Source organism: Hemibagrus wyckioides, linkage group LG17 (genome assembly GCF_019097595.1).
Source record: "Hemibagrus wyckioides isolate EC202008001 linkage group LG17, SWU_Hwy_1.0, whole genome shotgun sequence".
Lineage (NCBI taxonomy): Eukaryota > Metazoa > Chordata > Actinopteri > Siluriformes > Bagridae > Hemibagrus > Hemibagrus wyckioides.
In genome coordinates this window covers 10,506,841-10,520,980 of record NC_080726.1, presented here as the reverse complement: position 1 = coordinate 10,520,980, position 14,140 = coordinate 10,506,841, and the positions used below count along the sequence as shown (strand labels likewise).

The following is a 14,140-nucleotide window of genomic DNA, read 5'->3' as shown; positions in this document are numbered from 1 at the left end:
GCTAGATCTGTGAAAAAGTCATTTGAAATACGACTGGATGAATCTATTGAAGTCCCTGCTCGGATTTGCATCGCACTGATATTAACTCGCTTATAGAGAAGCTTTTGCTGTGCTCTTATCTAGATTTTCAGTAGCCCTGAGAATCAGTAACAGGATGATGAAGGGTTGTTTGTATCCCATGATACCCAGTGATGTGACACACACACACATGCGCACACACACACACACACACACTTCTGTTGTACACTTCTGATGTCAACTTTAATATAGTGAATAAAGACTGTACATCAGTCCAGATTGAGAATGGGGGCTCATATCAGTGGGTAATGAACTGAGATGAGACCTTCTCCCTCCATGTGCTATGCAGTTTATTTGTTAGCTTTTTGGTTGTGCCTGCAGTCTATGGTTTGTTCTGCCATGCTTTGCTTCACTGCCTTCTGGCCATTCATCAAGGCCCAGATTTCCATTATGTGGCTCAGTCAGCTGAAATAGAAAAAAGCTTTTTTGGACCACATGGCCCATTCTCTCTCTCTCGCCGTGATTTCTGCCACTTCTCAGTAGATGTGCTGAAGACGTGTTGACTTTATGATACGATGCTCTAATATAGTGCTTTTCATATAGTTTTGTACATTAAAATAAGAAAAATATCTATATTAAGGGAAAAGAATGAGATAAGCACCTTGAGAAACATACTGTAGGCTTGTCTTGTCTTCTGATTTTCAACTTTTTAATTATACTTATGTAACCGGTAATTGGAGAGATTAGCATGTGCAGGATCATAATCCTAGCTAAGAATTTTTGAGTGGTTCAAAGAATGTTTACACTCTTTATTTTAATGTGTTTTGATATAATTTTTCTCGCAATTCCAGCAACATTTTAGTTGCTTGTTGTATATGATAGATTTTCATAATGGCAGTTTGTATCTAACTAGGAATATATGTAACAAACCTTCAAATAACACTGTGAAGCAAGCCATTATATTAACCATTAAAACAATGGCATCCAGGAAAAGTAGATATGTATCCAGGATTTACTGTCAGTTTTTAGACAGATTAGCAGCTTCAGGAATGTCTTGATATATCAACTCTTAACATTTTTTTGTACATTTTATCGCTTATTGACTTTCACAAAAGAAAATGTTTCAGTTTAAATGTAATATGGCCTGATTAGTTTAATTCTCTGTGGTGCAAAGCACCTCAATGCTGTGATGCTTGCTAGTCTTTTCCGAATCCTGGCTCCTGCTACACTCCACACGTGAACTAGAGATATGGTCTGGCTGTTGGTAGGAAGTATTTTTGGTAGACAATCAGAATCAGTAATTTGAAGGCTTATTTGTACAGAGTGACTAAACTGAAAAAAAACAAAAACAAATAGTACCCACCAAACCTCTAACTCTACTGCAATCACAAAACACTTCACATTATCCCACAATTTAACAATTCAATCATCGAATGAAAATGAAGAAGCTAGCTCAAATAATGACCTTACATGCAACTCACAGCTCACAGCCGAAATGCTAGCAAAATGCTTCCCATGTTTTTGTCGAGGGTGCAAACAAGATGCTTCATTACCAGAGAAAATAAGTACTTGCTGATTTTCCATAGTACATAATTAGCTTGTCATACCTTTGAGTTTAATTGCATTAGCTGCCTAGTTAAATGTACTTCTGGACAAGCATAACATGGGACTGGTCAAGCACACTGGAGCTTCGGCTTCCCGCATGGGCTCATTAATGAATTTGTGCTTTTTTCACCCCTGTTATTACAGCAGATTTTTTAAAAACATTTCATGGATGTTATTTTTGGAAAGCTTTGGTCTTCGTACTTGTCTAATACATGATGAATGTTCTTATAGCATTTTCTGTTAGCTGGGACATAAGGTTGAGTGTTAAAAATCCTGCTACTTTTGCTATTACTTGTCCACTTGAGGACAGTTTTATATTGCTACAGGCTTTGGACTCTATTTCTGTAACACAGCAAAACAATAGACTGGGCAGAGCAGTAGCAGGAGCCAGATTTTTTTCCCCAGCAGTAGACTGTAACAAAAAAAACAAACAAAAAAAAAAACAGCTTTTTGTTAGAGGGCTTTTTTATGAAAGACAGCTGAATAAAGTGAGAAGTCAAGAACGATGGCTGAATAAAGTAAGAATGAATAAATAAAATGATGCAATCTGATAAAGAGAGTAAATTAGGGTACAGTAAACTCAAACATAAGTGTATATCTTTCAGCGTAACTTCCAGTAATTTTTACTCATGCTATCCAGCACAGTAAATTTTCCGAAGCATGAAGATGTGTACAGGTTCATATTTATAAATGTTTGAGCCTGCAAGTGAATTAAATTTACTTAATCAATGCTGTTTTGTATTTTTCCTGCTCAGAAACTAATATGGACTTCCAAGACTAAAAATATGCAGCTGTGGATTAAATTTTTCTTACTTATTAGATAGTGACTGCTTTTGGAGCTGGCTATCCATCAGTATATAAACATAATCTTTTTATAAATATTTTCTCTGACATTGTGGAATGGGACACGCTGCTAAATGGTCTAATTAGAATTGAAACACCTAAGAGCCTGGGATTTTTATTTTTATTTTTCTTGGTCAGAGGTACAGACGCAATTAAGACGACTCAGGCATGGAGGAAAGAAAAGCACGTCTTCAATGTCAGTAACACGAATGCAGATCTTTTGATGTTGGATATTCATAGCGGTATTTATATGGCTGAAATATATTCTATACATGGATATGAGGTTACTGTTATTGTGCTTATGAAATGAATTAGCCTTGATTGAACATAACTCATACCAGAGCAGTCTGCTGATGATACAGTCTGAATCACCCGATGTCCATGTCCACAAGCGTAGGATCTCTGCATGCTCTAGGTGAGTGGTGTCTTAAAGACCAATTAATTTACACACTCAGCGGAGTGAAAGCTGCATTATGAAACACACTGTTGAGGTCAGAAGATTATGATTCTTTTTTTTATAACAGCAGCTAATCTAGTGGAGCACAGGTTTAAAAGGTGTTCATTCAAATAAGACATTATTTTATACTAATAACCTAAACAACTGCTTGTGTGGAAGATGAAAAACTTTTTTTAAAACCGTGTACGTGTTTATATGGTGAAGATTTCTGTAATAAGACGTCCAGCATGTTTGGAAGGAGTCTCCAGTGTCAGTGCTTTGTAACAGTTTAAGATAAAACAAGTTGAACAATAAAAGTTTTGCAACAGGGAAATGGAAGTCTCCAGGACAGAGGACATATTTTTTCTTATTTGATATTTTCTTATTTGAGGTTTTCTGCAATGTAAATGATGCTATAAAGTATATGATAACAAGTATTAACTCATTTTATATACATTACAGACCATTAAATGTAACTATAAATGGATTGAAAGAAGGCTGTGTCATTCCTGTTGATAAATATGCTGCGGTATATGTGGAATAAAACACATCAGGACATGCTGTTAGGAGTAAATATTCAGTGTTGGGGAGGTAACACACTGGCATCACACTTATGAGCTGTTGATTATTTTCTATAACATCACACGATTCTTATGCACATAGCTATGTACGTAAACATGATTACGCGTATAGGGCCGAAAGAACGTTTAATAAAAGTATGGTACTCGCAGATACGACGTTTATGCCAACATTTATGAATAATTCATTTAATATAAATGTTTTGATTTGTGCAGTCAGACATAACTATGGTGAAATAAGCAGACGGAAAGCAGCAAAACAGGAGCAGATTACGTCCCAGTTAAAAATGCAATGTTAAAGTCATTTTAATCCTCAGTGTATGGAAATAATCTTTACTCAGAGAAGCCTTCGACAACAGCAGCAACAACAACAAAAAAAACCCCTGCAAATCTCTCATAAACCCTAAAAACAAGTACAAAGAGAAGCAAGCATTGTGTTCTCCCATTGCTTATCTGTACATTTGCCAGATGTAGCGTGGTCATTCTAAAAAAGACGGTACACAAAATAACTAAAAACAATAATAATAATCTAATGAACGCAGTATAGGACACAAAGACAACTGCTAAATATATATTTTTTAAAAAACTCATAAGAAGAACATAACATAATCTGCTATAAAAGCATTTAAACTGAGACAAGACACAAGGTTTAGTTGCTTCCAAATATATTTATTCCATGATTAGTGACCTAGAGTTGTCTACCAGCTGAAGGCTATGGCTTGAGCAAACACTGGCCTTCAGGTAATTTCAGTTAAGAGAAAAAAAAGAAAAATCATTTTCAGGTCCAAATCCTTTTATGTGAGATGTCATCATTTGCTACCAGGCATGCGGCACAATTTTGCCACTGTACAATCTTGTCGTTTTGAGATTAAGCCTGAGTGAGCTTGCTGTGCTGTAATACTCTCCCTTTTGATGTAATATCGATATCTGTTATTAACTGATGCAGTGAAATTCTGTGTTCAATATCAGTGCACTGGCAATACACACTGCTGACCTAACAGCCTGAAATCCATCATGTGCAACCCTGTGTACTCGCATATTACATCCAATCTCCTGCTCAAGTTCACTTACTGTGGGTGGGGAAATTATCACATGTTTAAGTTTCTTTTTGTTTTATTTTGGATTTATTTTATTTCTTTTTTTAGTAAGCTGGTTATGTGCTGAGGCAGAAATTCTAGCAGTATATTACGACATGTGGGATAAGAGCATTCTCAAATGTTGTCTAAAACTGTTCTTCCTTAATTCTTTCCCCTTTGTTCTACTTTAATTGCTTTATTAGAATTAATTAAGCCAGTTTATGTACCATCTAAAATGCTAGAACACAGAATCTGTCATTGCATGACTTGCTGGTAGTCGTTATTTTTAAGCATTCATGCGGTATAGTTTTTGGCTGCTGGGAGGCTGTCTGTATTCCCACGATGCACTGCCAGGATAAGTCAGTTTTAACGTTGACAAATGCATGCAATCGGTCACCTGGATTGCAAATATGAAATCAAATGATGGTGTACTAAAATGAAGCACAAAGTAAAAAGAGAAATTCATTTTTTTTAACAACATAATCTCAATCTCTAGCTGCATCTGTAATGCATGCGTGATTCCCAAGAAAACTATTTCAGCATGTTTCCTTGTAGGGAGAAAGCAACAGAAACCCAATTTACTGTAAAAATCACTTATGATGAAAGACTGAGGGCAGCTGTGGGTGCAGTCAGTAAACATTTCTGCCTACATATTTTTGCAGTACACTCATGAATTTTCCATTCAAAGGTGTTTGCGAATTAAACCTGTATAATTAATCCTTCCAGAGATGTGACTGCTTTTTCAGAAAGAAATAATGGTTATTTGTTAGTAACATAGTCAACATAGCTTCAAGTAAACACACGAGTGTAAGTTTGTTCATGCACGTGTATTACCTCGAGGGAAAAGTAAGCGAAATTGATTTTTTGTTCACGCCAGTGTTTTTATGCTTATGCATTATGTAGATTAATGAATAAAGTAAAACAGAAAAGCTTTAGTGTGGATTTCTTTAATGTGTTTCATTATAACATGTTTATTATTCAGACGTTTCGATGGAATTCAACAATCCTTTAACTAATTTGCAGTGTATACCATAGCTGGAGGTCACATTTGATTAAAATCCCTCTGTTACATGCAGTGTTTCCTACTTTTATTCACGGAAAATATTAATTATACGACGAACTCTTTTTTTTTTTTAACATCCGTCTGTAGTGTTCTACTGATCAATAAGGGTTTTAACCTTAAGCTTGTTTATTCTGTGTAACCCCTTATATATGTTCTTGATTCCAATCTTTTTTTCTTTCTGATAAACTACAAGACAGAGATGCGTAAGTTTCAAACCCCAGAGTCTATGATTGCTGCATCTCACACCTTGAAAGCTCCCGCTGCTCCTGACTGATGAGGAAAGCTGAATCTTCCACAGTGCCTACAACACGTCCATAGCATGCGGTCCATGTTAGAGGCAGATCCAATGTCACCTTTATGAGAGCAGAACAATAAGATATGCTGGTGGGAAGCCCAGGCGATGCTTCCTTGCTGCTCAGAGACTGTCAAAACACAGGATTAACTCACCAGTAATGCGAGAGACGCTCACACACTGACCTCTGAGTATGAGGAGTTATCACCGTGTTAGTTTGTCTGTTCAGAAAGATAGCTGTGATGAGCACTAACAAGGTTGTGATACCTGTAACTTTGAGTAAGGTATACAATACGATGAAGCATGTTATAGGAAAATAATTAAAGAAGGCGGGGGTTTCTCTTACCTCCACAAAGCTGATTGTTTTCTTATAAGAAGTAACAAAACCAGGAACAAAACCAAAAACATTATTTTTCTCTAATTCCACTGCAATTTCATATTAATTACAAAATCATATTCATTTGTTATTACTTTTAATTATTATTTTACAAACTTTTTCACTATTATTTTTACTATTTTATTATTTTTAGAAACACAAACTGCAAACTAGAAACACAAACTGCAAAGTCTTTTAAACTCCTAACCCTTTCAAAAATGCTAATTCTTCACCATTACAACAATTCCATGAATTTTTAATCTCTTTACGTGGAGCATCTACCACGAAGAAACATTAGGAATAATGTTAACATATATAAATAATGTTCATGTACAATGAATGTCTTACTTTGCACATCCGCATGCCTGCTGTGAGCAAACAAGAACGGATAAAAAAAAAAAAACAACGAGGAAAAGATTACAATATGGCATACATAAAGTACATTTAATACATAAAGTACATTACGTGTTCTGGCATAAATAACAGTGTTTGTTAAAAATATACAGTAAATGTATTCAGAGCTGCTGTTAGGAAACTAATGAACACCTTCCGACTGAACAGAAGCAAGAATTCAACAGTGCTGTGGTTTAACTGCATAGAAAATAAGCTCTATGGTAAAAAGCTTAACTGTTGGCTTACATACAACAAAAAAGAACAAGTTAGAGAGGAGAGGAAGCCAGAGTGCAATTAAGGGACTTTTCAGCAACAAAAAGAGAACAAATGTGGAGTAAGACATAGCAGAGTCCACTGAGGGAGCGTGATTATACTTGGCTTGGGTGGCTTCTATAGACATTTTTACTCTCACAGTTTTATTAATACACACACACACACACACAGATATGGACATTAAGACACACATTTAGGCTATTTTCTCCCGCTCCCAGAAGAGAAAAGAAGCGGTCTCTAGCACAGATCGAAGTTTGTCGTGGTTGGGATTTTGTGTCAATTTAGCACCCAGCTGCAGCAACAGAAGATGCCAGGCAAACATGACTTGCTCTAATTAGGCCCTGCTACCAATTACTGCTGATCGAGCGTCAAAGGGAGAGGAGAGTGCATGAAAAGAAAAGCAGGAATAATGCCACTATGCTTGTGAAGTGAGACATTGTTGACTCTGTGTACAGACATGGTTGTGTATATGTGTATTTTTTTCTATAGATTTTCTGTACTCTGTATTTAGTGTAGTCTTCTCAGCTGCTGGAAGCTAAAAGGATTCTCATGTGTGATATAAGGTTTGCCATCGGTCACAGTTAACAGTATCTAAATTAACTAAATAAACTAGTTTTACAGCTTGGTTCTGTAACAAACGTCTTTGTGTCAACACAGATGCAGTTAAAAAAAAAACAACAGACAAACATGTATCACTGCAAGTTATATTCAGTCATCAGAAATTAACCTGTTCTGGATTTACAAGCTTGAATTTAATTAAATTCATTCAGTATTAGCTACTAAAGAACTTCTAAAGGTGCATACGAGTAGTGGGTACTAATATTATTATTATTAATATTACAATATTGTCAGTTTATTGGGATTTATGTAGTGCTTTCATATTATTTCCTTATATTGTCAGTGTTTACCTTAAACTAAAATGTTCCCGATATTTCCGGATATTTATAATTGCTTGAGAAATCAGTCAGTTTACTTTGTTTTTAATAACTATTTGATTCATTTATCCTTTTTTTTTCTAAAGTTTTAGTGTAATTGTTCTGGTACTTACATTTATTTTTATATACACTTACATATGGTGCGTTAGTGGTTAGCATGTTTGTCTCACACTGGTCCTGGTGTTTATGGGGTTTCTTTTGGGTTCTCCAGTTTTCTCCCCCAGTCCAAAGACATGTATTGTATGGTGTTCGGCATTTCTAAATTGTCCTTAGTGTGTGAATGGGTGTGTCAGAGTGTGTCGATTGCACCCTGCTATCATTTGGCACCCTGTCCAAAGTGTCTCCTGCATTGTGCCCAAAGTCATCTGGGATAGATTCCAGGTTCCCTGTGACTCTGCATAACATAAGGTAGTTCAGAAAATGCTATCTACTGCATCCATATCATTCATTTAATACATTTATTTTCATTAATTCACTAGTTCTATATATGTCTTGTTTTAAGATATTAGCTTGCCAAACACAATTAAAGGGAAGCAGGCATTACCTACAATCTAATGAATAAACAATATTACATTACATGACATTTACAGCATTTTGCAGACTCCGTTATCCAGGGCAACTTACATGGACCTCGTTTATACAACTGTCTGAATAATATATAAAAACATAATAAACTGTCTACTTTGCCCAAAAATGTTGTATTCAGTAATTATGTAGAAATATATTTGCTGAGAATGAACGCTTTGGATATGAGCCACCACCACCACCCCCATGCTGAAGTGTTGTCATTAATATTCAGTCCGAATTACTATTTTATTTAACTAATGATAAGGAAGAAATAAATTGCATTTTGTACACTGTGAAACATCCATCATCATATTTTTCAGCTCTTTGTGGATGTTAATTTAGAGCCTCTAGCCCACTAACAGAGAGTAATTTAATGGAATAATATTTTTGTTGTATTTTTAGAAGAGGATTAAAGGTATATAGATTAAGGGCTATAAAGCGCAGGTTTTTACTTGCAGTCGTCAATAAGACTAATTTATTTTCCTGTTTTTCACTCTTTCTTTTTCTCTTTTCTGTGTCATTGCAGGCAGTCAGGGCCAGTTTCCCGTCACCCAGAATGTGACAGTGGTGGAGGGGAGCACAGCCAACATGACCTGCCGTGTGGATTACAACGATAACACCTCCCTCCAGTGGTCAAACCCTGCACAGCAAACCCTGTTCTTTGGGGACAAGAAAGGTCAGTGTGACTGGGTCAGTTTATAAGCCTTTGCTCTGAAGACCTTGGGGAAAATGTGCCATTTGGGGAGACATATGAGAACCCAGTCATGTGGGACAGAATGTAGATCAGTCGTATTCAAACTTTTCCTCTGAGGCCCACTTTGCACTTTGTTGAAAACTTGGACCCTAATGACACTCCTTCCCTGCCAAAGGAAACAAACTTTAAATCACTGTCCAATTATAATTACCATTTAGATTATTTGTAGTGTTCAATTTCATACTTCATTATAGGCCTATATCAAGGTTTTTCTAAGCCTTTTTTCTTTTTCGTCTGAAAGTTATCAGTGACATCTCTAATAAATAACTCAACTATATTCTTGTCTAGACTGTAAGATATTTCAAGATGGTTAAACAAATGAAAGTTCACCTGCTGCCTTAATAACATGAATAAACACAACTTGAAGAAATGCTTTGCTTCAACTCACAAGTAGACACTTGACATTGGATCGCTTTAAGTTTAATTTTTGAAAACTCATAAAATATTCAGATCCTGTCATGACAGTTGGAGTTAAAAAGTAGAAATAAGGTCACATAACTTCATCATGTTTTCGAGCGTTATGGATAATGTTAATGTGAAAACGCTGATAGATTTTATTTTATATGAAGATGCTCAGAACATTCTCCACTGATTGTGATAGGAAGTGTGGGTGTCATGTCAGTCTTTCATGTAAGAAAATCAAGTCAAGGCAAGAGATTACTAAATAAGATGGATGTAAAGGCGCAGACCTTCCAGAGGGGGGTCAATGAAAACATTTGCACAACTGTCAATCATTCTAGATTCTTACTAGATGCATCATTCTAGCTGCCTGATCTGTCATTTTTTTTGGAGGTCATTATTTATTGACTGCTGTTTTGGTATATATTTGCATTCAGGAATACTCTGATGTTAAAGTGCAGAGCAGAAATGTAAAACCCATACATGTTGGTAGGCCTGATGCAATCATTTTATTAGCAAGTGTATAGAACGTTAGCTTCTTCCCTTGACAGTAAAATTCATGTTAACACCCAGAGTGTTGATTTAACACATTCAGAGTTCATTTGTGTTCAGATGGACACACACACACACATATATATATATATATATATATATATATATATATATATATATATATATATATACATATGTGTGTGTGTGTGTGTGTGTGTAGTTATTTTAAAGCATGATTCAGTAACTAAGAAACCAGAAACCAGACTGTTGTATACATATACATATATATATCTATATTTTCCCATGTTTTCTGTTAGTCACGCTGTGGTTACTTAGTTACTGAATCATGCTTTAAGATAACTAATTGATTAATAAGCTGTAAGTTTCCAAGGCTAAGTATCTACATCTTTATTTAGCTTGTAATACAAATTGTTTGCAGCTACTGTTGTATGATTATTAGTTAACATGTTGCTTTGCTCTTTTTAGTATTATAAAATACTAACAGTGATCACTTACAGCTTGAAGGCACTATAACAGAAATCTTCACGTTTAGTGTGGTTTATTTTAACATATTTGTGACATGCTTGGTGATTTCGGTGATCATTTGGTTTGTGCTATATGTTTGGTGTTCCTGTGGGAGGTTGTATGTTGGCATCACAAGGTAATATTGCTAGTTCAGTTTAATCAAAAACAGAAGTGTAATGGTCAATTGTCAGTTTTAAGACCGAGACTCAATTCAGCAAGATGACAGAATGGAGCAGCCCAATAGCCTTGATGGTGTGATCAGCGAGTACAGATGAGGAGATGAAAGAGCTGGCTAGACTAAAGGACTAAAGCGCTGCTGCATCACTCTGTTTAGGTCAAGGTGAAGCAAGTAATTAAATGCTGCTGGCACCATTATCAGCAGGTAGACAAATGTGAGTAATCTAGGAAACCCTTGTTAGGAAGCAGGTCAACATGTGGATTAAAGATATTCAAATAATAATATGTAATTAAAAAAAATGTTGATGTTGATGTTCATTAAAAATAAATCTTGGACACCACTGAAGGTCACATGTTAATTGTAAAGAATAAGAAGTTATTGAGGTTGGGTGTTATTCAGGTAAGTACTTTATTGTCAATTGGCTGTAAAATTCATGTTAAGCTTCATGTCCTACGTTCAAAGTAAGTACAAAGTAACTTGCCCAATTATCAAGTACCTTTGAATGTCATTCTCCCGGAAAGACAATTTCAGCCCTCAATCTGTTCAATACTCTTTGCCCTCATACTAGTATGCAGGTAGTTTTTCAATGTTTTGGAGGAAGTAATTTGGAGCAGGCACTGGCCAGGCCTCTCTGACAAAAAACTAGGCTGTTTCACTGGTGGAAAAGAGCAGCTTCATTAGCCTGCTGCACTGACATTTAAGATTTTGTGTGTGTCTGTGCGAGTGCAAAAATGATTTCTCACATTTAAAAGAATGTATCGTGTCTCATGTGCGCTCAAGTCTTTGCTCTGCCGGGGGGAAAATATATATTTCTAATAGTGTACCCTGCTAGAACAAAAGTGACAAGTGTGTTTATGAGCAAAGTGTGTAGCATCAGTGCTCCAATGCTCCGTCTGCTTTAAGATATAGGCAAACTCTGGGAAGTATCACAAGCAACCTGATCAATTTTAAAGAGTTTGTGCAAAAAGGTGTAGATAGAAAGCAGCAATTGATACACAAATGTGCCTGAGCAGTAGTGATTTACCATCACACAGAAATCAGCTTTATTTTCTGGTGATCTATTCCTTAGTCCATGTCTTTAGTGATAATTACTTTAATGCCTTGAAGTAGAAGCACAGATAATCTTGTCCACAGCTTGCCAGCCAGATAGTAATCAGATTTTAAGGTTCTGTCAAATGTATGAGAGCCTACTGGCAGAATTCCATCTTACTTGGTCGTCTATCACACATTTTCACCAGAGGTCACGTTTCCTTTCTCTGTATTTTTAAACGATCCAGACGTGAGATGAAAGCTCAGCCACTACACTAGCTGTGGGGTCCATGGAAATCAAGTCCAAGAAAATTCAAAACTACACTGATATTCTCTCAAGGGGATTTGAGACCTGGCAAGTGTACTAAAGTTTCAGTACAATACCTACTTGGCAACTAACCATTAGTGCCTTCTCGTGTGTAGGCATGAGGACAGATTTGCTGTTGTTAAGGTGAAGTAAAACTGACAGGTCTGTGATCGATATCACAGAGACACACTGGCTCACTGGCCATGCCAGAGACTTCTTGGGATGACTGTCCTTTTTGCTAGTGGAATCTGATGATAATTGAATGGCCCGACAAGGAGAAAAGCGGCTCTCAGAATGCACTGACAAACAGGGACAGAGAAATGCCATTTGTTGTGCTGGCAAACTCACAAGCCCACAGGCTGCAGAAATATACAACCTGCTGGGGCTGTCTTTTAGAGACTTATTCTGTCACCCACTTTGCAGCATGATTTATTTAGCCTTTTTTGTCTCTAGTCACATATGGGCAAAAAGCTGCCAGTTTTCCCAAAGGTATGTTTGCCTCAAAGGTCCCCATTGTAAGTACTTTCAGGAATCGCATATGTTTCCTTTTATTCCTGCTGATCAACTAACTTGTGGATTAAAGTCTTGGGAAGATATTTTCCGACTTATAATTGGCCATCACCAAAACAGAGCAAAGTATGTGTAAAAAATGTAAACAGACACACTTAAACCTGTGCACTCTGTGGGAGCAGAATCTTTGTCAGCAGCAGGCTGGAGGGGTGAGCTGGCTCCCGAGGGAACACTAGCTGATAAGAGAGGCCTCTTGTAGAGAAAGGATGGCATGAGAGATAGAAAGAGGGAAACCAAGTGAGGCAAAATAGCCAGAATTAGATTCATGGATTGTGTCTGACGGATCACCAGTCTGAAGTGGTTGCAGGTTCTTTTGGTCTAGTATCATGTTTTGTGTACCTGCTTGTTTAGCTTGACTGTGGAAGGAAGGAAGGAAGGAAGGAAGGAAGGAAGGAAGGAAGGAAGGAAGGAAGAAAGAAAGAAAGAAAGAAAGAAAGAAAGAAAGAAAGAAAGAAAGAAAGAAAGAAAGAAAGAAATCAAAGTCAATCAAAGGAATAAATAAAAAAGAAAAAAAATGTATATAGTCAGGCAATAAGACAAAACCAAATAAAGTTACAAAGAGTCGATCAAATAAACATAAAAGGAAGATTGTCAAAAACAGTAAAGACAGAAACAAACAAACAAAAAAACAAATCTAACACTGTTTGTTACTTTAAGTTCCATAACGATTACATCCAGAAACATCTTTAGCTTTACATTCATGCCATTTTTATATTTTCCTTACACACTATTTTAATTTTTTTAATGCAAAGTACATTTTTCAGCAGCATACCATTAAATCCCCATTTGTCAAAAAGCTCATTTCTGGCCCATGCTGCTAAAGTGTGACATCATCATATTCACATACACATTCATCACATTAGCACCGTAACATTACACTCACAGTAAGCAATGCTCAAGGCTCAAATGATCAGCTTAGGTTATCGACTATGTTCACTTCAATGCCTCCTGGCACAAGAGTGATGAAATAAACCCCCAGAGGCTGACATTTTGACAGAGGCTGATGCCAATACAGTAATTCCAACCAACCAATCACCTGAGCCATATACGCTTAATAGAAAAGTGCTAGTGGGACCATTTTGTTTATTTCAACCTTAAAATAACTGTCACTGTTGGCTTTCATTTACAGTCATCCATTACTGCATCAAAATTTTGCAGTGTGACTGTTTAGCATGACTGAATACAAGGGACCGGATTTGGCACTAAATGGACGCTTACATGTGAAGATTAGGTTCAGAACACGGCTGTGAATGTTTTCACCATAGTCAGAATCCTTATCACGTCTGCATGGATTTCAATGGTACTGTGTTACTAAAGGGCAGTGAGTCTACTCTCAGACCAGAAGCCCTTAATCATCCATCCATTAGATAGCTCACCCATGCACCTCAGTTACCTACCAAAATAATGACATGTCTGTGCTCCTTTTCATCC

General features: G+C 36.5%; 1 protein-coding gene across 9 annotated transcripts in view; it reads left to right on the top strand.

The window, feature by feature from the left end:
- cadm2b (cell adhesion molecule 2b) overlaps nt 1–14,140 on the top strand; it is a 162,898-nt gene that overhangs the window by 110,411 nt on the left and 38,347 nt on the right. For all 9 annotated transcript variants that reach the window (XM_058412895.1, XM_058412889.1, XM_058412892.1 and 6 more), the window contains one exon: nt 8,982–9,131. In XM_058412895.1, the coding sequence (XP_058268878.1) occupies nt 8,982–9,131 (150 nt within the window). The remainder of the gene's footprint in view (nt 1–8,981; nt 9,132–14,140) is intronic.